The sequence below is a fragment of the Dicentrarchus labrax genome, unplaced genomic scaffold (assembly GCF_905237075.1).
Source record: "Dicentrarchus labrax unplaced genomic scaffold, dlabrax2021, whole genome shotgun sequence".
Classification (NCBI taxonomy): Eukaryota; Metazoa; Chordata; class Actinopteri; family Moronidae; genus Dicentrarchus; species Dicentrarchus labrax.
Genome location: NW_026136709.1, coordinates 16,956,408 through 16,982,059, shown reverse-complemented (window position 1 = coordinate 16,982,059; position 25,652 = coordinate 16,956,408). Strand labels below are relative to the sequence as shown.

General features: G+C 40.2%; 1 protein-coding gene across 2 annotated transcripts in view; it reads right to left on the bottom strand.

Moving 5' to 3' along the window:
* The window catches only part of pou6f2 (POU class 6 homeobox 2), a 76,585-nt gene that overhangs the window by 49,319 nt on the left and 1,614 nt on the right, over window positions 1–25,652 (bottom strand). The window contains exons 2-4 of one of the 2 annotated variants that reach the window (XM_051411233.1): window positions 24,500–24,602; window positions 18,409–18,596; window positions 4,466–4,563 (exon numbers count right to left, since the gene is read on the bottom strand). In XM_051411233.1, coding sequence (XP_051267193.1) covers window positions 4,466–4,563; window positions 18,409–18,596; window positions 24,500–24,513 — 300 coding nt within the window. In that variant the 5' untranslated portion in view covers window positions 24,514–24,602. Of the gene's footprint in view, window positions 1–4,465; window positions 4,564–18,408; window positions 18,597–19,530; window positions 19,706–24,499; window positions 24,603–25,652 lie in introns of those variants that run through there. The other variant, XM_051411234.1, reaches the window with a different exon arrangement.

Sequence of the window (25,652 nt, the reverse complement as noted above, 5' to 3'; positions counted from 1 at the left end):
TTTGCAGATTAATTCTAGGCTTTGCTGTGTCACAGACTGACAGTAAAAACACACTGCCGTTGGTACTGACAGAGATCAAATCCTATCTTTGTGAAAGAGCTGCACATTTTTTCTTTCACAGAGATGCAGAGTGATTTATGTTTCATCCCATTGAACAAATCTGTGGTACCACAGAAATGTGCCTGAAATACACAGTGCTTTTCGGGGAAAAAAAGAAAGTAGCAGTACTTCACTCTTTTGATGAGGGATATAACACATCACTCTCGTCTCTTCATGTATCCATTCATTCATATTAGCTAAAGCGGAATCTGTGCAGTCATACCCAAAGAGGAAAAGATACGTTATCAGAAGTATCGCTCCGAGATATTTTACACAGTAGAAGATCTCGTCAAATGTATTTTCCGAGGAAGTGGGTTTGGAAATACACCTTTTTTTCTTTTAAGAGCTTTGAGCCACAAGTGGGAAGGTTTGTACCGTGGCTGAAATCTCCATGAATACGCAGGGAATGACATCTTAAATTTCATTCATTCTGATAAAACCCTTTTCAAATTATGTCAGCGTTTGAGCATGTCAAACTGAATTTACACACGAGGTACGAGACAGGAGATACCGAAGATGCTGCAAAATCCAACAAAATTACTGTTTAAACATCGAATTGAATTGTTTGGAATAAAATTTAATAAAAGTACATTGTCAGCTTGTGTTGCGTCCACAGTAAAGCAGCCTTTAGACGTTGCTAGGTAAGCCTGGCTGCACTGTGTTGACTCTGTGACTTACGTTCACAAGCCTTTAACTCCAATTGTCAGCTATCTGCTTCTGTTTTGCATGGTGTGTCTGCAGCTTGCACAGGATGCGGAGCGGGCTGACTGGTGCGAAGACCCCACCATGCTCCCAAGCCTGGTGCTCCTGGGTGACAGGCGTGTCACTGTGATAACCCTGCATGGTGTAGAATGCCTGCACCTACTCCGACATACATGTGATCACAGTTTAAGAGGTACGAGGTCATGTGGGTTTAAAGCCACAGAGCATGGAGAGATCTCAGGGTGAAATATCTGCAGTGAGAGACGAATGAATACCTGTTTGTGTTTCTAAGCTGTTAAAAGAATAAAAAGGCACAGAGTGACGATTGTTGCTGGCAAGAGTAATCACACACACGCTATAGGATTCCTCTTTCTCAACATTGGCTTTGATACGCAACAACAGTACATAACAAATGACAATATCTGACGCTTCTGAGAGCATTCAAAATGACATTTGCCATTAACTTTAAAAAATGAATTAATAATTCGGGAGCTCAAAGAATCCTCAAAGGACAATAACAAAGGCAACCCGTTTGTTAGCTGCAAGTGACATATGTTTAATCTCGCATTTTAAACTAAATGTAATCTTGATTTGAAGCAGCATATAATCAAAGACACTCTTTGAACATTTCATCTCGGAGTCAAACAAAATGAGATTGCCAGGCTTGACAGCAAAGACAGCCTCACATATAAGGGAATAACATTAAAAGACAATCCTGCAATTATCAGATGTAGCCCTGATTTATTTATCATTACAGGCAGCTTTAGAGAAACAGGCAGCTGTTAGGCACACAAGCAGCAGAGAGAACACTTTTTTAAAGAGATTTTTTTTGTTTAAGGAAGAGTTCTTAGTCTTTAGGCTGTTTGTTGTGCCAGTTTAAGACTGATTATTATCTTCATCTGAGGTGAGAACGCTGTATGTGCACACATCAAAATCAGAGATAAGAATAAATTTAGAGTGAATATAATTAGCTCAACTCTGCAGCCACACAGCAAGCTTTTACTACGGGAATCTCCAGCATCACTCATCTAGATTTACAAGCAGTTTCAAGCACCTTTTGCCTTTTTGCCTGAAACTCTCACTCCTCCTCTCCATAGGTGCTGTTGGAAAAGCTGTTGTACAGTTTGCTTGGCAGGCCTGACAGCTGCGTGTTGAGAAGCGCTCTCCTAGGGGCCACACGGATGCACAGACTGGGTGTGTGTTGGGATCTGAATGGGGAAGCAGCCCTGCTCAGGACTGGATGTGGTACCCAGCCTCTCTGCCCATCAGGGGAGAATAGGCCCTTCTATCTGCTTGGCAGCTCTGGCACTGAGAAATTGCCCATAATCACCCAGATAGCAGACTTTTGTCATCCTAACTGCGAGTGGGAAACAGAAGGAAGGTGGATTCATGTTGGGTAAACTACCATCGGATAATGGTTGTTCGAACAATATCCGGCTCTGGAGCGAGAATCTATCAAAACATATTGATCCTGGAACAAGAGAATTGGGTATGGCATGCGGAGCGCCTTTGTTTCTGAAAAGTGTTAGCTTCACAGTGACTGTACTGACAGCATTAATATATTAGATGGTGACTGTTGAGAGCCGCCTGCTGAGGCTCAGACTCTAACTGCTGCCTGCTCGAGATGCCTTCTCTTTTGTGTTTATTTCTTATCTATTACCCAAACAGTGGCTTTGACCAGCGAGGGTATCTGTAATCAGAAAAGTGCTTTTAATTAAGCTCATTTTTTATCTCCACTTGCAGCAGATTGACTTTCACTGGGGATTTCTCTCCCCACAAACCTGCCCGACAGAACTGAAACGGCTCTCCCCCCCTCTCGTGTTTCCTCTTTTGTTTATCCTGATGAGGATTGACTGTCATTGAGTAACACTGAGTGCAGAGAGAATGGCCTTATTAAAGAGGGTGGAGGAAACCTGACGCTCTCTGTGTGTGTGCTTGTGCGTGTTGAGCGGTGACATTGAGCAACACTAATGAGATAGATGTTCATTAAACATCGCCGAGCCACCAGGCCAATAAATCCAATCAGATAGGACAATTCCTGATTGAGCTATTAACAGGGCTGCAGGCTCGGGCTCTTTGCTCCCCTGCTTGTTTTGACAAGGCCGGTATTATCAGCTCATTAGTGCCACAACTCAATTACATGTGAAGATGATGTGTGATGACAAAATACTTTACGATTTCACATTTTAGCTGAAAATTATTCAGCGTCAGTGAGGGTGTTTTATGTTTTTGGTTTCACTCACCACATGCACTGAGAGGATGTGAATGTAACAAGACTAAGACAGTGATTTTATTACTGAAACGGCCATGCAAACACTTTAATGTAACTCCCATTATGGCTGTGATCAGAGTAAACTGTCAATCTTTCAAATTACTCACTACAAACTTAGATTGGCTCTTTCGAGTGCTTTCATTCTCCACGTGTGCAGCAGTGGTCATCGAATGGATAAAAAAAGAGCAGCGTGTTCTCATGGAGGCAGAAAAATGCGACGGAGCCCACAAACACAACGAGGGGACCGGAGACAACGTCGGACCGCTCATCATCAAAAAGAAGGATACTTAAGCCAACCAATCAGAGAACTCGGTCCTCCCTTGACTTCTCATGCACCCGGCCCCGGTTTGTCCGATCATTTATCATCATTACTGTATCACACACTGATGGTTACGGTGTGAGACTGCTACAGTCAAACCAGTGGAGATTGTTCAGCACAGAAACTCAGAAAGTGCTTAAAACGGGAATTTTGATTTCATACAGTCTACATTGTTCCTATATTAAGGTTATTTGATGAGGGACGGTCAACACAGTCAGATGGAGGCATTTTGACCTACTTACAATAACACATTTTTTCACTGGATTTGATATAAGTATTATATACCAGTGTCCCTTTCCTTCTTAACTCCTCTAGGTGTGGAGCAGGTGTTTGAAACCAGATGAGGCTGGCAGCTTTTTCCCTAGATCTGTTCAATGTTTCGCAGTAATTTTTAGAGGTTTGAAATGAGTAAAAATAGGGTCAAAATAGTTAAAGCCATTAAAAAGACTGTGAAGAACTTATAACCAACCAAAATCAAACAAGAAGTCCTCTTTTAGAAGACAGGCATTTCCAAACTCACAGCCAATCAAAGGCTGCCTCAAGATGGACGGTATAATTAGAGGAAAAAAGAATCAATGTATTACATGTGAATAAATGTGACAATAGTTCGTATGTTTTAAAGGAATACTTTGAAGATTTGAAGTTTTCAGGGGCAATAAATAGGCAGACAAACAACAATGGCAGATCAAGAGATAATAAATTGATTCTTTTTGCAACTTCTTCTCCAACTTTTGTTGTTTGTGTGCTTCTATATGACACGGTTACCCTTGGCTGCACACAACTGACACTGCTGCTTGAAAATACTGGGTCCAAGAGCACAAACTCTTTTACATTTGTGTGTCTAACATCTTATTATGCCAGTTTCCTTTACATGTTTATGTTAACTTTCTCCAGACCTCTGTGAGTTTTACATAAAAGAGGGTGACTCAACTGTTATAGCTGAGGACAGGCATCATACCTCTTCTGCAAACTTCCTGCCTCAATCAAAATCTGAGCTTATGTGTTCACATTATCACTGATTAAACAGAGTGTTTTAAGTTTGGCTTCGTTTTGTTGCAGATCCCCTGACTCACCTGTGGACCCATTGGGTATGCTGGGTGGGACTGGCCCAGTTGACTCAGTTCAGAGGGACTGCTGCTGGCGTCAGACTGGACCGAACCGTCACGAGCTCCTGGGAGAGCAACAGTCAGAAAAGTAGAAAGAGAAAACACAGAGAACACCTTAGATCAACACAGACAATATAAGTAGATAAACAGACAACACAGACCACGCTGTGATATTACAACACAGAGCGTCGCACGGCGCAGAGGAGGGCAGTTGGGAAAGAAGGGGAATTTGTATTTAAGTGCTTTATCAATAACCGCTGTAGCAGTGAATAAATTACCAACCAGCGGAGAGGCTCATTGATGGGGGATGATGCATACTGGCGGGTCCCCGATGGCCTAGATTACCGCTGAGAGATAGAGCTCCACCACAAACGCTCGGGCCATATTATTCAGCCATTTACATCACTGAGTATCACTCATCTAAACCCACTCCCCCCCCCTCCGCTCTGAGCCTGCAGCTACGAGACACAATTAGACCTGTTTGCTATGAGGGCAGAGTGGAGCGGAGCAGACAGGGACATGATAATAAGCTTGCTGATGGCTGCAGGGAAAATAAAGGACACAGACGATTGGATATCATAGCAATCCCTATCTAACAGAATCTCTCAGCAGTGCACCGCAGTGTGGACTGCCCTAAAAGGTCCGAAAGGCTGCTTTGACCCTCACCCTTTGACCCCGCAGATATCGAGATGGCACGATGCCCTCACTGTTGACACAAAGGCTTGTCGAGTGCAAAGACGAGTAAATCTTGCAGAAAGAACTGTCAGAAAAATGAAATATCGCTGAGATGTTTTTCACCAAAATGACTGTCTGGAAGGAAAATACAGTACCACCTGACTAAAAATTACTGGAACAAGTTAATGTGAAAGGGCACCTGGATCTTTCTGAAGCAAGAAAGTGTGCAAACTTAAACCTCAACAATAGTCTTGGGAATGTGGACAAACCAAAGATCACTTTTTAACAATTTTACTGAAACACAATACTAAACAAATTGACAAGGTCACACTGATCTTCACGGGGAACGCTTAAAAGATGTTTCGTGGTTAAAGGGACGAACTTCTTTTGAATAAGCTGGTGAAGGTGAGGTTGTAGTGCGGCAAAAATGTGGCATTGTGGTGACTGGTTGTCAATTCAGCGCAAAAAGTCTACCCACTGATTCATCTCGCTCATTCATCTCTGCACCAATGACAAATTCAGGCCTTCAATTGATGCCAACCTCAGTGTTTTACAACATTAGCCTCAACCTATGTGAATATGTCCTCGACCTTCAAGCAGTTATCCAAAGTATTTAAGCATCTTTGAAAACATCTCTATCAAGTTGTCTTTTTTTTTGTACTATATTTTGTATGGCTCTGATTGAGTGTTTGTAGGGAGTTTGTCTTTTCCCATCATAACCAGCAATTCAATCATTTCAAAACCATTTGAATCAACATCTAGTGATTGGGTTGTTTTCTCTTTCTTCTTCTTCTTCTTCTTCTTCTTCTCCTTCTTCTACGGATATATTTAAGTGCAGATGAGTGCTTGGCACTCCTGTTAAGTCAATTTACAAGCACAATAACATTGACTTATTTATTTAAAAAATACCAACGCGATCATTTTACAAAAAGGTTACGTGTCATCAGTGATTTAATAAGCATGATTTTGCTTTGAATGTATGATACAAAAACCCTAATAAAAAGTGAATAAAACATCTTTTTTAAATGTATTGTGGCCTTCATAAAACAGCTCTTCCTCTGAATAAAGTGGATTTTGTGGATGAAGTCAAGCCAACCATGTGGAAACGCGTTTGAAGGCCACACAACCTCGTTACACCGCACATTGTTGGCAATGAATTAAAAAAATGTAATCACATTTCCACTGTATGATCGATTTTCTTAAATGGAATATCGCAGCTTTTAAATAAAGAATAAAGCCCTGGTGTATTGTGTCTTTTTATTCAAGGATGAATAGGCTTTTTCTTGTTAAACATACAGGGCATGCAGTGGTTTCTAGTCCTTTTATAAAAGCATCATACAAAACGTACTATTGAATAGCCTTGCCAGCAAGATCTCATTGCCTGTCAAGTATATTTATGCATTACATTTTAAACTCCCCTCCGCCAACTAAAATCATTTCATCTTTACATAAAATCCAAATAATTGGTGAATGGCATGACCTAAGAAACCTCAAGCATTTGATGGTTGATGTGAAAGCCCAAGGGGAAGCCTGCTTTTTCTAGCTGGTTTCTACCTCTGGCTGGCTGGCTGGCTGGCCCTGCTTCTGGATGAAGGTCCACATCCTCTCGCTTATCAACCTCGCAACGCAGTGGTTATTTTGACAAGCCAGTCTCTTTTCACCAATTATTTCACCCATTATGGATCACATTGTGCACAGCCCCACCCTGTGCCCTCAGTATCTGGAATTAAGATCAATCTGAGCATACAGGAAAGACGCTGTGGCTTGTATTAGAGGCAAAATAAAGCTGCAGATAAAGTACTATATTATTATAATCTGCTGTATAATTTCACATTTATTTTGAGGGTGGATATTATGAGGCCATACATTTTTTACTTGATTTAATTAGAGGTATAGTCTCTAAGCAGTTAATTCTCACTCTGGATGTTATCAAATTAAAGTAATTTCTTTCCTGCTGACTTGAAATGGTCTGATTTTCATTTACAGCAACTCAAACTTTTCCACCATCTCAGAGGCAATTCTCTAAATGCAGCTGCCACACTGTGATAACAATAATAAACCCAGCAGTGCTGCTGAACAACTTCTACACCAGTGAATTATCTAGTTATCATCATAACAAAGCCAATTAGCTAAATTAAGAGATTCGGCTATAATGAAGGAATGAGACTTTATAATATCAGCAATAGGCTCCAAACAGCACAGCTCACGACTGTAGTTAAAATATTGGTTGTGAATAATGTATTCTATCTGATAAACAGTGTGGGAGACTTTCTGAATAACGATTATTTGATGCCTTTCATTGCATCATTTCACAATAACTTAGAAAGCTTCATCCCCTTGCAAATATCTGTAACGTTAACACGTTTATCGCAGGGGGGAAAATCAATAATAAATAAATACACATGCACATCTTCCCCCAAAGGATTTGTGTAATTTCTTTAACTAAATTAAATAGCTGACAGGAGAAATATCCAGGGAGTCAATCTCCAATTCTTTTTTATTACTAGAATCTTTGTACATGTTTTGCTTTTCTTTTAAAAAATGTACTTAGCCAACGTGAATGATTCTTAAATGGATTTCCAGATGAAGATTAATACTATATACAGGAGGAAAAAAGAGAAACTTTACTCAAAAGAAAGTCCTTTGATGTCATGATTATACACAGGTTATACAATGGATAAAATGTAATGAATGGACGTATTGATGTGAGGAGAGATGAAAGAAGAGGACAAATGGATAAAAGAACAGGCGATGTACATTCAACATAGCTTTGCATTTATCTAGGACATCAAGCTTCATCTCAAGTGCCTGTAAATCTTTATTCTGAATAACAAAAAACACTTAATATACACACGTGTTCTTCATAGCCTTGACTGAAAGTAACAGGATGAACTAAATTACAAGAGTACAAATTCCGCACTCATTCTGACAGTGGCATGATCTTTGGTGAAAATACTCTTTTAGTACAAAGTGAAATAATTACATTTATTACAGGGCACAGAGTGCAATTTGATCTGACTTATGTCATGGAAATATTGCCAATATCCACTGCTATATAAATTCTCTTTCATTGATCACCAAAGTGGCCACTGGAGAGCGACTTTCAATGCCACACAAGGCAGAAGGTCTCTCTGTACAGTGTGTGTGTACGTGTTGGGTTGTTGAAGGGTGGTGGGGGGGCAAAGAGCTATATTTATTTGACTTCATTCGGCCTGTCTTAATGCAGGGTGCCCCAAGGACTACACCACAAAACAATTAGCCTGGATTTCATAAAGCAATCAGCATGCCACCTTGTCTAATGCAACCGCTTCATACATTGACAGTCTGAATAAAATGGGTGTTATTGAAAGCTTTGTGTTCATGTTAGCTTTCGCCTCAGTGCATTCATGAATCAATTTTTGCCCATAAAAGAAGCTTTAACACTTAAGCTATTTTAGTGGAAATGCATTATGTAAGTTGTCAAATGTACGAGAGAGGCCTGGTAACGATTCAGCCTATTCAGAATGAACAGCCAAGCCCCGTTTTTATAATGGTCCTTTTGAAAATGTCTGGCTGAGTGCATGTGTTTGCTATTAAGATGTTGTCAATCATTTTGCCACTGAAATCTAATCCATGAAAAATAATTTCACATGTGAACACATTTAAAAAAAGACTGAAGATTATAAGTTAATTACATTCTTAATTATTATGATAAATTGAATTATTGAAGCAGAGGTAATTATAGCACAAGAAAACATGCACAGTAATATAATTTTCATCCTCAAACGTGTGTTTGTGCCGTTGATTCAGAGTGTTTGTTGGACAGCGGTCTGTGAGCTGTTGGAGCGTAAAGACTGGGCCCAGATAAACAACAAGCCACATCATACACGAGGTTTAATTCCATCAATATACAACCAATTGTCCCAGATTGTTTGACCATTGATTTTGTTAATACCACTTGGAAAGTTGATGTGGCATTGCGGAGAGAACCGAGAGAGAGAGAGAAAATGTAGAGCGACAGATCATTTCACTTCTATTTCTATCTGAAGCAGTCTGGAGAGAAAAAGTCCAAAAAGTAATGCTACATACAAAGCATGGTGCTGTATGGAAGAGAGTGACCTAAAACATGCAGTGTAGGCTTTATAGTGATTTACTTAACTCCTTGTAGAATGCAAGAGAGCCAAAATCACCAGTGATTTAGCGCAGTGTTTCATTACTCCCTCCAAAGCCCTCAACAATAACACAGGGCATAATCTGCTGCCAATAACTCCAGGTGCTCTTAGTCAGATGGCTCCCTCTGGGCCAGCAGGGAAGTAATACTCTGTTTAGAGGCCAGGGTGGAGAAGCTGCTAAGGATAGCTCAATAGTGTTTCTGGGGATAGAAAATCACCAGAGACTGACTTTTGAGTGGCTGCCTGTAACACTATTAGCTACATTATGGCTTCTGCTGCTGCTAGGAAAGCTGTCATTTCCTTAATTAAGAGCCCGGCACAGGGCAAGAGGGAGAAGAGGCCACGGCAATCTCTCCGGGCCCCCAAACATTAAAGCCTGATTCCTCATCGCGCGAGGGCGTAGACCTTACAGGGGAGGGGGAGAAAAAAAATCTATCTCATTCATTATTCTGCCACAAAGTGGAATTATGGAGTCAAGGAATTACATAGGAGGTGGTGCCATGGAGTGTGCCGAACAGAAAGGATTTTACACCTCAGCAGTTCTGGGACTATTTCTGAGGTGATTGTTAAGCTATAAGCAGAGGAGGGAAGACTCAGAGGACAGAAGAAGAAGAAGAAGAAGGGCAGGCGGAGAAGAAATGGATATAATAGATGTCCCCACAGGCTGCAGGTTTTTACATGTAAACAAGAGGAAATAGTACACTTCAGTTTGTAGAAGTAAGCCCCCAGTTTCTGATGAATGGGTGGAGAATCTGCATGCAAACGATGCTTAAAGTAGTAAGGACCCTGTGCTCTAACACTTATGCTCTCACTCGTGGCCACAGGTCTTCACCAAAAGGCTCTTTGACATGAGAGTGCTCTGCCCCAGCTCTTACCTGTCTCTCCCTTGATGCTGGAGTGGAGATGGAAGCAGCACAAGCACAAGAGGGACCAGAGGGAGGTAAATTGGTGAGAAGAGGCAATGCCCATTTCAAAGGTCAAGAAGGAGAGATGGTGTGATGAAGAGAGGAGGATGGAGAAGGGGAAGAGGGATGGAGGGAGGGAGGGGAGAAGAGAGCTTTTGTGTTACATCCTCACAGGGGACTTCGGGACACTTTGCACATGAGCACATCTGTTATGGTGCGTCCTCCTCATTCCCAAAGCAATGTCAACCTGATTAGCTCAGGGTTGAAAGAGGCAAATAACAATCCAAATTATTTTTCATCCTTTTACGGCCATCAGCGAAGGCGGAACGCTGAGATGAAGACCAGCTTTAGAGAGCTGTAAGCCTTTTAGGAGATGCCTGCTTCACCATCGCTCCTCCTCCTAAATTACTTAAATGATATTTGCTGTAAATAGGATTCTGCTGCCGGCAGCCTGCGAGCCTGTGCTGGATAAAGGCCTTCCTCTTACTCTGTCATACATCTTTGTATGTACTGTGTACAAAACCCAAGGCTCTCATGACTAGAGTTGAAAATGATTATTAATCACTTGGTTGATCACAGAAAATTCTTTGTTTTGGATAATCAATCAAGTTCATTTTCCAGAAAGAAATGTCGAACATTTGTTTTGTTTCTAGCTTCTCCACTATGAGCTTGTTGCAGGTTTTCTGGGTTTTACATCATGTGAAGTAAATATATTTGGATTTTGGACTGTTGGGTGGATGAAACAATCACTTTTCTTTGGAAATAGTGATGTACATTCTTTACTAATTTATGTTTACGTTTTATAGACAATACATTTCAATGATTAATCATGAAAATAACATCTAATTGCACAAAGCTCCATAGTTACAAACTCTAAATGGAAGTTTTTTTGATCATTTTTTTGACTAGTGCTGTAACACCTCAGTCAATTAGTCAAAAACTAAATCAATTAGTCCTTTAGTTCTTGATTAGTCAAGAACGATTTTCCCACTGAATAATCATTTGAAGTCTTTAATTTTTCTTCTGTTTGCTTGTAAAACAATGAATCAATGTCACCTTGGGCTCTGGAGAACTGGAATAGACATTTCTGACTATGTTGCAACATTTAGCAGAATGAATGTAATCGATAACAAAAAATAATAAAAAAGTTGCAGTTGACCTTCACTCTGGTATATTCCAACAGTAATCACGTTAAAAACAGCATCTTTTTGCCCATCCTGTGTTGCATCTGGTCAACTGCAGGACATGTAGAAGTAGCCAGTGGGGTGCGAGGGCAGTCCAGTGTGTGTGTGTGTGTATTTCTGTGAGTGTGGGGGGGGCTAGACACCCACATGTCATGCCTGACACATCAGCCTGGGCCCCCCAGGCTATCCGGCACTAATGCTGCCTATGTCCCACTTTCCACCCCTTGCCCCTCAAAGCCTCCTCTCCTCTCGCCTCCTCACCCGTTCCTTCTGTCATAGAGGTATAATAACAATGGATCACCCCAGCGCCGCAGCATAGGCTCAATCACGATAGGATAACATCAGGTGGTACGAGCTGCACAAGAGTATATCTTTACCTCCACTGAACCTGAGCTAAACAGAGTTTATCTAGAAACGAGTTTATCTGAACAAAGTCCTCTATTAGTCGTTACTGTGTTCTCCTGTTGCAGTGATATTTACAGAACTGAGTGAGTAAAGGTGGAAACAACCAAATAATCATGCAGCTAAAAGACAACTACCCCACCCCACCCCTCCCAGCACATTATTCTTGTGGAGCAGACAAATAGTGGAAGGAGGGACGTCAGGAAATAGTATTGCTTTGAAGCACATAACTCTATTCTGGAGAAAAGAATCATCACAGTGTTATTCCACATCCTCAGATATAAAGGGAGAAAACATAATAACTTCTCGATAGCCTGGATCTCTACTGCCCTATACTAGCTCCCCCCCTCTCCTGCCCGCCCACACCCCTGCCTCATCCACCATACACCCACTTCTCCTGCCTCAATCTTTGGTTTCAAAGGAAGCGAATCAGCCAGAAGGACAGAAGGTTATGCATTAGTACTGGTCATTGCTCAAAGAGCGAGCGTTATAAATAATAAAGGCTTGTGAAGGACACAAGGGCTGTGGGATGCATCTCTGGTTCACGCCACACAAGTCAAAGACAAGACTGTAATTTCTATTCCAAAAATGTGACCCTTGAAGCTTCAATTACATCTCAACACCAACCGTGTCCGTGCCAGGAGATGTGATGCGTCTTTGTTAGCTCTACATGAAAGGCTTATTGATATTGGTTATGGAGCACAAGCTACACAACATACAAGTTTTTTGAAAATGATTTCGCAACCTAAAGATAGTGTAAGACTAAAATAAATACATATTGAAATTCAATTTATTTTCTCCACAGCTATCCACCTTACAGAACTTGTAATGCGCTTTTCCTCGGAATACTTTCTAGACAAGGCGCGAATAACCTTCTTAACTTTAAATATACAAGCAACAGGGAGAATTATATTGTCAGTTTTTTGAAGTTCTATGTGTTGCTCAAAGTCATTTCTGCATAACCAAGCATCCGTGAAACCTGATGACCTTTGTTGCTGTTTGCATCGAAAACAAGACATCAGCCTTGTGTTCATCCTCCCTGTCCTCCATGCCACGCAGTGATTGTATTGCTGTAGCCATGGGCACTGCGGGCACATTAGCAAATGTATTACACCTGCTTTATAGGCATGCATTAAGCTTGTTTTCAAGTTTGCGCAGACAGCTGAAATCCCTATAATGAGATCCACCTCCTGGGGAGAGACTTGTTCTCCCTCCGTCTCCTTTATCCACTCTTATTTACTCAGCGTGGCCCATTCAGCACTGGGTTTGCGCCACTTTATTACTTAACCTCACCACACAACATTACGAGGCTCTTTGCATCAGCAAGCAGCCTATCCCACCATGCATCCTGCTCACTAAGCTGATTACACAAAAATAATAAGAACTCGTGCCTGCAGCAGTGTGTGTGTGTGTGTGTGTGTGTGCGTGGCTCTTTGTGTGTCTACATGTGTGTATGAATTTGAAAACGCAAAAGAGACTTTTCCACGAAAGACAGTAGTTTTGTCCCATATCAACACATTATAATAATATAATAAAGTATGCACTTAATATCCAAAATATGTTACTATACAAAAAAAATAATTTTGAAACTTTTTAGATTGAAGAGAGATTTAATACTTTTCTTATGTGTTTTCCAGGTATTCTTGAAGCTGTCTCACCACAGTAAAACTATTAGCTTACATCTTTTCCAGCTGTGAGTAGCTATTCCTATGCACAATGGAAAATAAATAAATCCATCTCATTAATTATGGAAACTCACATCTTTGACGTTCATTAAAAGGAATTTGGTCACTTACAATAAGTTAAATACTAGATAAAAAACCCAAGAACTCAAAATCTGAGATGCACAACCACGAAATAAAAATAAAACAGATGTAAAGCTACATTTAAGTAGAAGTACTGCAACAATAAAGATGTTCCTATGTGAGTAACTAGTCCACGCATAGTCCAGATGAAATTAAGTTCCCTAATCCAGCGATCTGATAATAAGTGAACCCTAACAAGCCTTGAATACACAAAAACAAGTTGCAGCATTACAGCAGATGTGGCATTCAGCGTGGACTTTTTGTTCTGAATGACCTCCAATACCAGGAATCAATGAAAGATTCATTTTGGGGAGGGGGGTCTCTAGGTGACCTTTGTGAAAATGTTCCACCATTTTGGCAGAATTCGTATAAGTGCAGACCATTTCATGTAGACAGTAAGTGTATGAAATGAGTGCTCCTGTCGTTCCAGCCAGGCTCTCTTTGACAGCATGATGATAGAAGCGTCACATCCTTGGGAGAGTAAATGCAAACTGACAAGAGATGAGCCTTTGGTTGCTGAATATAATACGGAATTGTGCTCTGAGTGTCTTATTATCTTGTCTGTTGATGTCTGAAAGGGGGAGATTTGCTTGAGAAGAGAAGACAGAAACTGTACGCATCCAACACCATCTCGTCCTTTGAAAAAATTGCTTGCCCTACTAACCACAGCTTTCCCACCTAATGTCCACTTCTACTTGGAATAAATACAAGGCGGCAGGATGTTTGTGGTGCCTCGTAGCCCCTGTTAGCTGAAGTGGAAGACTATTTGCACAGGCAAGCTTTTAGGAGGAGAACGACCCTTTCACCACTGCAGTAAGCATGTGGTGGGTGTAGAAGGTGGACAATTTACTGTAGACAAACATGACCGCTACTGTCATTGTCTCCCACCGACGTCTTCTCATACTAGCAACAAACTAAAGTCATACATCAACTCTGTGGGGAGGAAAAGTTGTGGTAGGCTCTTAAATATAAAAACGCGTATATGGCACAAAGAAGACACGCAGCTATATCAAAGTTCATAGGTGACTGCATAATTACTGCAGCAATGATGATTCAAAAGTGCTCAGTATTGTTAGAGAGTTGCATATTTATCACAGCTTTTGTACAAAAGAAGCCCCAGAGACAAGAGATCGTCTACAACTCCATGTATTTTCCGGTAGTATACAACTAATTAGCCGTAGGTCGTCCTCAGCAGAAGGCTTACAGGTTTCAATCATCAGTCAAAAGATGCACACTTTCAACTAGCTGCGTTATGAATGAGCACGTAATACAACTATTCTAAAATTAGTCAAGATGGCTTTGTTCTGTCGACACGATAGATACAGTAATACTTGAATTCTAGGGGAGCAAATTAAGTCTCACAATGATTTGCATTTCATTGAAACTACAAGTGTGTACTGTTATTCTGTGCATGTCATAAACGTGTTGGTTCGCGTGCGAAATGTCAATCATGAAATTGGAGCATTGTATCAGAGAGATTATGCAAAGTAACAGAACAAAGTTTTCATTTTTCTATACTCTGAAACAGAGGAATCCAAAGTTTTCTTCCCTTGCTTCTTCACCACAACGCAAGAGAAAAGGGAAAGAATCAGTTCAGAACCACATAAAGAAAACCACTGAATAATGTAAGGCCTAGTTTAAAGGCTCAATTCAGGGTTGTTTTCATATCCGTGGCATTCATGATGATAATATAGTGGTGAGAACAGCAAACTTAATACAGTATCCTTGCAACCACGAGGGTTCACTGCAATCACAAATGCAAGCAAATGTGGCTCCATTAACTACAACATGAAATCCAACCAATGTATCAAACCTGAAGATCGTAATTACTGTCTAAAATGTTTGTTTTCATAAATTGATTAGTTATGCAAAGGGTCAAAATACCAAAAACATTGCGTCTCATTGCGTGGAAATTGCATACCTTTATGGCAACACGTGTTACGCTCAATTGGTTTTTCTGGAGGCTTCACAGACCCAACTCCACTCATATGGCGGGTAACATTATCCATCAACTGTAATTAAAATGTGAAAGTTTCCAAAATGTTAATTCAAAGCTCAACTAAACACCAAACAAAACAATTGCAACAAGGAGACTACCATCCTTAAGTAAAATAAAATTTAGCAAACAGTCACCATCACCCCTTCTGTCTGGTGGCATTTAAGGAAACGTATAAAAAGATGCTGAGTCTGTCTTCTTCAACTCTCCCTCTCATTCTTACTTCTTATCACCCCAAGCAGAAGACACGACTATGCTACGTCTCCTCATCACTCCCTGCTTTTCTCTCTGACAGGTCATGTGGGCAGTGGTTCCCAAACCAAACCTGCCGCTGGCAAAGCCCAGGGCTCTGCCATCGGCCAGAGAGAAACCATTCCCCCCAAAATTCACAAGTTACACTGGAGCGGCTCTGACCAGCCACGTGCAGCATTAAGACGTGCCATCAAAGAAAAACCGAGAACAAAACAGACACTAAAAATCTAAGAAATTAGCGACATGTTACATAATTTCATGTTTTCCTAAATAATTTCTCTTTAACAAAGTCTCATTATTGGTGTAAAACTAAAATAGCTGCAAATATAAATAAACAGCAAAGCATTTAAACAACATTTAAGTGAACGTGCACGAGAGAAAAAGAGGAGCAAAAAGTAGAAAGTCAGCAGCAGGAGATGAGTCAGATAGAGACAGATCAGAAACGAAGAGAGACTTGATGCTTATTAAACCAAATTGCAACACTTCTGAGACAAATCCTGCAGTACACAGTCCTTGTTTAGAAGACTCTAGCCTCGGCTTATTCTTGAAATAAGGATTTACAAGACAGCTGAACTCTCGCTGATGAGGTTTGAGAGTGATATTTGGCTATCCCTCCTCCAAACTCTTATTTTATTTCGTTCACAAATGTTTGGCAAGCTCAGTATATGGGCACTATAGTATCCCAAGAAAACACACACACACACACACACACACACACACACACACACACACACACACACACACACACAATAACAACTCTCATTAAAATCTCAAAAAAAAAAAACCCAAAACATGCACTGTTTACTGCAGTATAAATTCATAACCAGCAATAAAACAATTATACGCCAAAGTCTAACATACGTACACACAAAGGCGTGCACGTACACAAATAAACACACAGTTTACACTTTCAAAATAGAAAAACAGAAAAACACATCACAAGCAGAGGAGATAGTTTGTATAAATAAACAGAGCAGAAACCAACATCTAAAACCACTAGAGAGGATATTTTCTGTCACTTGTCCCCTTACATCCACATACAAAACAAATACTATAATAATAATGTTAAAACTTGGACAGCAGTGGTAATTGATAATAAGGATATGTGAAGCAAATCAGCTCTTTAATAAGAAGTCCTTCAAATTTGTTTCACACAATATTTTGAAAGGTCTCTTCTATGAAGCTTTCTACTGATATTAAGCAAATAAAAACAAAGGGAATTGTTTGTTTAGTAGAGATGGGATACATTGCAAACATGCTAATAATTGCCTTGAAATGAAATATACAAATTCAAGTTTAAATGCTTTAGCTCTCTCCACAAGGACACATCTCTTAAATCTGCTGTTACTGGAAACTGAAATCTGATGTAAATACAAATATTCAGTTTGTACTTATTTCTGATTCTAACGATTATAAAATCTCTCCAATAAAAGCATCTCAAGAAAAAACAACAACTTAAGGGCTAAATTACCTTTCTCATTACAATAAATAATTAATAAATGTAATAAAATAGTAATTTATATCATTATGCTTATTGATTCGTAACAAGGCACAGGGATTGAATTAGTCCACATGACTGAAACAGCTCATAATAAATAAAAACACACACACACACACACACACACACATACTGATTTAGGCAAAATACCAAAATAGAGTGTGAACACTCAATTAATGAGATAACTGCAAAAATAATGAGGCATGCTGATATAGAAATTGGCTAATTTTGAAGATAATTTGCAACTGAAGATGCCAAAAGACTAAAAATAACGAATGAAAACTGAAAATAAATAACAGTAAGAAGATAAACCACTGCAATTATATAGAACAATAATAATATATCTGATGTACTGATGTAAAATACAACATTTGACATAAAGTAGAGGTTTTAAGTTTTAATTATCTGAATATTTTGCGATTATAATTCATGTTCAAATGACAAATGTGACATTTTCTCCATCTGAATTAAGGAAAAAGTACATAATATTACCAAACACCACCAGTGTTGTGAAGGTGGGGTTGAAGCTAAATATCCTGACAGGTCAAATATATATTTTTAAGGGTCAGTTAAACTTTTAAATATAATAATATTCCACATAAAAAGTCATGCAAAGAAGCTGCAATAAAATAAACAGCAGTGATGAAGCATCAAAACTGAGTACGTTTTTAGGACAGACATTGCAATAAAAGTGTGCCGTATCATCAGAAGAAACCACAATATAATTACCTGTTGTATTGTCAATACACTTTCAACTAACCAGACTGTCCCCTACAAAAATCAACTGAGCGTCTGAAGGTGCACGAAACGTCTTCCCACACAGAAAATGACATGAAACACAATTTAAAAAGATATCCAAGCTTTAGAGGAGCCAAACATTGACTTGCTCATTGCACTTAAACTTAGTTCGCTGCCTGACACTGCTGACACCTGTCCCAGCACTGGAAGCCCTCTGGTTTCACCTCACCGCTGCCTAAAACAGACCTCAACCAGCAGCTTTATGGAGGAAAAGGCACAAAACGGGTGGCGTGAGCCGACTTACCGTACAGCTTATTGGGAGTGCCCTCTCTGTCCGTGGCCTCGGAGGGCAGCAGCAGGGGCTCGTCGTTCAGATCGCTGTCTGGGGTGGCCGCTTTGTCGTCCGCCCGGAGTTCTGCCGCGCTCATGTCGCTGCGCAGGGAGAGCAGCGGCTTGCTCAGCTGCCCTGTAATCATCGGATCCTGGAGGGAGCTGGGGAGCCCAGGTGGGAAACAGGGAGGAGAAAAAAAAGAGAAAACACCCCTGGTTAGATGTGCTTCGGCGTCTCACCCTCACCGGCTCCTTCTCTATGTCTCTACTCACTCTCTCTACCCAGCTTCTCCTTTCTATTGCTCACTCATCACTCTCCCTCTCTCTCCCGCTCCCTCCCTCTCCAGCTCTCTCTTTTATCTGAGGCTGGTGCTACCCCGCTGATGCTGCCGGCTGCTGCCTGGTGAAGAACTGTTACGGATCGCGTGGCTTTACCATTATACCCTGCAGTCCTAAAACGGTGATACATCCATCTCCAAGGGCTCATTACTACCTGACATGTGCCTCATCTTCAGCAAACACTAAGCTGACAGCAGTCTACAAAGAGGGTCCATTGGCTGAGCGCTGATAAATAAATGAAATAAATATAATTCCACATCTGAAGACATGAGTGGAAATACACACCAGTGATTATATCAATTTACACATATTTGGGCACACAAAATGAGATCAAAGGTGACATCTTGCAGCAGAGTGTGAGCCAACACGAACTTCAGGCCTGATTTAAACAAGAGATGAAGTCACTGATGTTCCCAAATTTTTCTCCCAATTATTTTAATTTTTTTTGTCAGCACTTAGAACCAAGAATGAACAGCAGTTACATGATTACAGTAGAGATTAGAGATTGGAGTATTATCTGTCTGAACGTCTTGAAATAGGAGAAAATTCACCAAAGTGAAAATTAAGAACTTTGAAATAAACCGAAACATCACGGTTTAAAAAGCATTTTATGAATGCCATCAGAGGTTTTAATGTTTCCATCAGGACACTTTATCTATTGGAACTTGCACTTTACATACGATTAATAGATTTGTTTTTACTTTTATAGACATTAAAAGGGAAAGTTTCCAAATAGCTGTTATAAAACTGACCTTACCTAAACAAAGCCCCGGAAGAAAAGAATTTAAAAAAAAAGAAAGAAAGAGTTTTCAGAAAGTCCAAATGTTGAAGTCAGTCAAACAGCAGCTACAACATGCCACCACAGTGCAGACACCAGCTAGCACATGCTTTCTACTGAACCAGAAGCAGCCAACTCAACCTTCGTGTATCTGAGTGGCCACCACAGGTTCAAGCCTGAGGTTGCTTCCTAAGACAGGCAGTGGAGATGTCACCTCCTCCCTCCTTCTCCCTCTCCCTCACACACACAACACACACACACACACACACACACACACACACACACTCCCTCCCACCTTTACTCCCTCTGTCTCTTCCCCCTTGTGTCCCCTGACTGGAGAGCTCCTCAGACAGTGTTCACCCCACCTCAGGCTCTGAGACACAGACACAGAGCAGCAGGACAACGTTCCTCTTTCTTATTTATGAATCAAGTCCAACCTAAATATATCTGAGTAAAAGGACAGGTGACCAGCACATATAGGCACACAAAAAGGAGAAAAAAAAGGAGAGGGGGGTGAGTCTTATCTTGCCCCTGCACCCATCAACACCCTCCCCACTTCTATCAGGGTGGTCGATGAGTTCCTGCCCAGAGGGGCCTTTTTAATGTGCTCATCACGGGGAACAGCCCTCTTTGATATGACACATGATAATCTATGAAAATGTTAATCAATAGAAATAGTTTAAGCTGTCGTTAAAAACGTGAGCCGGCTGGTCAATACTCATATCCCTGGTAACAATGTCACTAGTCATCAGGGCTTCATTTGTGGAGCACTTAAATGTGGGACACTGCGCATCAATGCACCTCTCTGCCCGCCGAGGTAAACACATTTTCCCCTCTGTCTGAGCCTGGCCACACTCTGCATGCATTTGGGTCCACCCCCACCTCCTGCCTCCTCTCCTTTGAGTTGCTTGATAGGTCCACTGGAGGGCAAAATTAATACCTAATTGAATCTTGCAGTCATCAAAATAATCAATAGTTTTTTATTATTTATTCTTCACAGTCTGTTGACTGTTTGAAAGCTCAGAGGGACAGGGGCAGAGCACAGGCAGCCCTGAAATTTCTACCGTTTCACAATGTAATTTTCACTGGGGCATGAGAGTTTGCAAGACCTATAAAAAATGAGAGCAGTGGTTTTTGTTACGAGGTGGGGGGAAAGAAATAAAGGAAAAATGGGAATCTTTGCCCCAGCAGCTATGATGAAAAATAGAATAAACAAGCTACTGACACTTCAGAGAAGGGCAGGGTCCTTTCTGTCCATCCCTCCATCTTTTTCCCTTTCCCCTTTTCTCCTTATTTCATCATATCAGGAGTGTGGCGGTACCTCTCTAATGCTGGCATTTCTCTTCCTGACAGACTCCAAACAAGTGCTGGGAATGAGATCAGAGCTCTAATCTTCCCCTGGCCTCTGAGGCTCGAGGATAAGGGGGCAACACATCTCTCACCATCTTACGCAGCTGTTAATTACTTCATTTCAAAACAGCCAGCTTTGCCTATTTGCAATCCTGCCACCAAATTGGGCGTGTTTATTAATTTAAGCTCAGGGAGTAATGCAATTACACGTAATGGGATAACTCTAATCTTATTGCAGAAAAATCCCTAATAAAAAGTGATATTTAAAAAATTACCATAAGAGATTACATTACTGATTCCAAGCGGTGGGTGTGTAACGGATTAGCTTCATTTTTTAAAGTAACCCTCAGACCTCTGGTTAAGACAATAATGTGAGTTTGTGCATGTGTGTGTGTGTGTGTGTGTGTGTGTGTGTGTGTGTGTGTGTGTGTGTGTGTGTTGTAAGAAGGTTGGCGGGAGCAGATATGAGGGAGAAGGTTTGTCTCATTTCTTCCCTGTTCACTCAGTCTGGCCACAGCTCAGGAACAGGTTGCAGGAACAAGAAAAAGCACTTGATCCCCACTCTGCCTCCTGCTCACCAAACACCCCCAGTGGCCGAATAATCAGTGGTTACCAGAGAGTCCCGAGCGTCATCAGATATCCACGCTAATAGCTAGTGGTCTCACCAGTGCTGTCCCAGCGTGAGGGGACACTAGGTGAGGGGTTTCAGCCCAACTGCAGCACCACTTCCACTCCGACACTCACGGTTCCTCTGGTTATTGAACAGAAGTTTAAAAAAATAATCAATACTCATCGTTATTGTCATAATATTGTTTTTATCTTATTCACAGTGATCTCTAATATTTATACCAGGATTCAAGAGGGAATATCCAAACAGCTGGAGCACTACATCGTGGAATCTATAGCTGTGTTCATACATACAAAGTTAGTAATGAAAAATAGTACTAACGGGGGGAAAGTACGCACTACATCCACTGACACACACCCTTCAAACTGCTGGGTAAATTATTAATAGTTTGATGTTACAATGATGTTGTAGTTATATGGTGAAGACAAAAGTAAGGCCACAGAAGTAGCTGAAGAGGGTCCAGCTACACACCAGCAGAGATTTAATGACTACTTGATTAATCCATGAGTCGCTTTAGGTATTTTTTAAGACATTTGCTACGTGAGATACTTTTGATGTTGTATACGACATGTATTTTGGACTCTCAAATAAAACAAGTAAGATGAATATGTCACCTTGCGATGGATGAGTGGATTATTATAACAGGCTTTTTTCACTATTACCTGGACAAATTAATTCATCGATTAATTGAGAAAATAAGATTGATCAACTATAGAAATGACTGTTAGCTGCAGCCCTACATAGCACTTATAAAACTTTCTCTCACACAAGCTGCCAGTGACAATAAAACTTCACAAACAAAACGAAAAAGATTCAATATAGTTACTTTTTTGTTTTCCAATATCTTCCTCAACCTGTCTCACCACCAGCTACAATTAGTGTAATTTTGCAGCTTCCCCTTGCTGCCTCTCCTTTCTGCAGGAAGAACACAACAACAACACACTCGAACAATTTTTAGCACTGATGTTTTGTATATACTTAATTTTCTCTTTCTCATATTGTAAACCTGCTCTGTATTAGTATGTCCATTTTCCTTGTACCCAGTGCATGCTGGGACAGGCTTTAGCACACCTGTGACCCTGAACTAGATAACAATAAGGTTTAAAACCTACCCAAAATACAACTCATCATGTGTCAGACTTCTCGTTCAGGCTTCCTATGTTCGTACAAACAGTCTCAACGTAATGCATCATCGTCAGATCATGTGTTTACCCTGTCAAGGTTACATGACTTCATGAGATAACAAATGTATTCCAAGTACAAATACAAAAATCATCAGTACACAAATCGTTTATTGTCTGCAATCAATCTACGGCAGCTTTTTTTTCTTTCAAAGCTCATTATCACTGGTCTCTGTGGCCTACTGGCTTAAAAGCAATAAATGCATACAGTCATTAGCTGACTTGTTTTTCTGCAGGAACCTAATGAGTTCGCATTTCTTGTAATGCAATCGTAATGACCTGAGTAATGCAAGGAATGCCAAAATTAATATCTGATATTGGCCAGAAGAAAACTGCTTTCAATCCCACTGTAAAATGAGTTCAATGTGTCACCTTTTCACTCACTCCTTTATTTAGTTTACCAGGAATGAATCTGAAACTAAATGTAAAATGAAGGTTTATTGAGCTCTAATATGTAGTTAAGGAATGTTTTACACCACAAAATGACTGTATGTTAAAATAAGACAAACATACTGGTGTTTTAAGAAGAAATATTTCCCTCCTCCAAACTATAATGTTGATTTAACTGCACTTTAGAGCAACTCAAAACAAACAAAAATGCAATTTTATTTGAAGATATAAATCCTAACAATAATTAATAACTGCTCTGTTGTTTTACCCTACTGTATTGGGAAATAATCCCAAGACCTCAGTGGCTAATGTGGTATGGTAGATGATGATTTGTCTCCCCCTTAGGGTTATTAACCAAACTGTGCTCTCTCATGGTAAATGGATCTTTGTGTAGTTCAGTGCCAATTTCACTAAAACCACCTCCATGCATGCAGATGTAAACAAGTGCTATTAATAATTTCTGTTAGTTTGTATTATTGTATCTATTAGTACTAGCTGTCTCTCTGCATACAGTCTTTTGGAATAGCAGGCCTGTAGTATGAGTAGTCAAGATTTGAGGTGATTTTTTATTTTATTTTGCATACTCATTAATATGATCAGCAGTTATCCGTCTCTACTCCACTAAAGCTAAAATGCTCCCCAGTGGACGGTCGGCGGGTCAGTGAAGGCTGAGGGCTATCAAAGCAGTGTATTAAAAGGAGCTCTTTGAAGCTTGTAAACCACGGTGCCCAGCAGGTCCACAACAGACAGATGCCTCTGATTGGTCAGGTGTGTGTGTGTTTTTTGCTAGATCGATCCACGGAGCTGACATTCTGGAGCATCAAAGCTTTCAGCACACTAATCTGACTCCTCCTATGAGGGCAAGGGGTTGTTTTTATTATTTTCCTCTTTTTTTTTCTTCTCCTATGAAATGCTTAGAGGGGCTCCTGCGTGCTTATGATATGAGAGTGGGGGCGAATCGTGTTTTTTATAGGTTTTGAAAGGGGATGAAAACATATTGAAATGGAGCTCGGACACTGTATTTATCAACCGATAAATAATGCAAAACTATAGAGAGAGCAGCAGAGAATCACAGGGCCATCCGTTGGGCACATACGAGAGGAGTGACACCGCAGAGATTCACACACCGCTGCTCCTCAAAGTCAGTCCCCCCCTCACACTGTCTCTGGAGACCCCGCGCCACATACACACTCACAAAAGGTGTGAAAATCTGATTTCCCAAAAAGGATCGGTAATTCTCTGTGAGGGTGGAAGCCGCAATCAATAAATCATTGCTAAGTAGATTGTAAAGAAAAAAAAATTATTCCCCCTTGGTATCAGTGCATTAGGATTCTCCTGAGGATGGATGAGGCAAGATGGGGGTGTGAGACAATCTCAATAAAGAAGAGGCAAATCATACCTTTTGGCATTCATCTGGACTCTGGCAAGCAGCTGTCAGCGGGGGGAAGCGGGACCAGGAGAGTCGACTAGTATCGGAGGGATTCATTGGAGTCCAGGAATGTCTGGAAATATACAAAACCAATAAGATAACTGACTTTCTTTAACAGCACGAACACAGACTTCCAGATACATTTGAATGTGTCTTTGATACAGAGGGATTTTGTTTATCAAGTGGTGGAAACCAATAAGTACATTTATTCAAGTACTGCATAGAAAATGTATCCTTCTACATCTTTAAAGGGGAATATTGTACTTTTAAGGCCACCTTATTTACTGTATCTTACAGTTTGCACAAGCAGATTTTACATATAAAGCTTGATCAGGTTAAAAAAATATATAATATATAATGTACTGTGAAAATGAGCTTTACCTTGACCAGCTGAAACACTGTTGCATGTATATTTTGCCAATAATAGGCTACTTATAATAATGCAGGACTTAATATTACTGTACTGTTCAGTGGTTGGAAGCAGTATTCAGATCATTGATTTTAATAGAAGTTGCAATATGTAAAAAATACTCCATTACAAATGAAAGTCCTGCATTCAAACTACTAATAAAAGTATTAAAGTAGCCTATTACCAGTAAAATGTACTTAAATTTGCATTATGGATCAGGATTATCAACGGGGATGTTTCATTATATATCTATCTTTACTACTGGATACATTTATGCGTAGTATTGTAATGTTGTGGCCGGCTGGGGTGGTGCAGTTATGAACTACTTTATGTACAGTAGTTCATTCTAACAATACATTGTATTTCATGAGCTTATTATAAGTTGTTTATGGGAAATATGAATCTGCAAAGTAAGCAGTAACAAGCTCTTAGATAAACATAGTGGGGTAGAAAGTATGAAATGTATCTCACTGAATTGTAGAAAATACTCAAGTAAAACACCACAAAAGTACTTAAAAAACTGTATTTGAGTAACTTAAAGGTATTTAGTTACTTTTACTTACAAGGATGGCCAGGCTGAGGCCAGTACTCACTTTAAGGTGGCACAGAAAGCGGCCCAAAGATAAGATAATTTAAATGTATATATAATATAAACAGCTGTATAATGTTTATAATCAGATTTTCTTTAAATATGCAGGACCCGAATTTATTTAT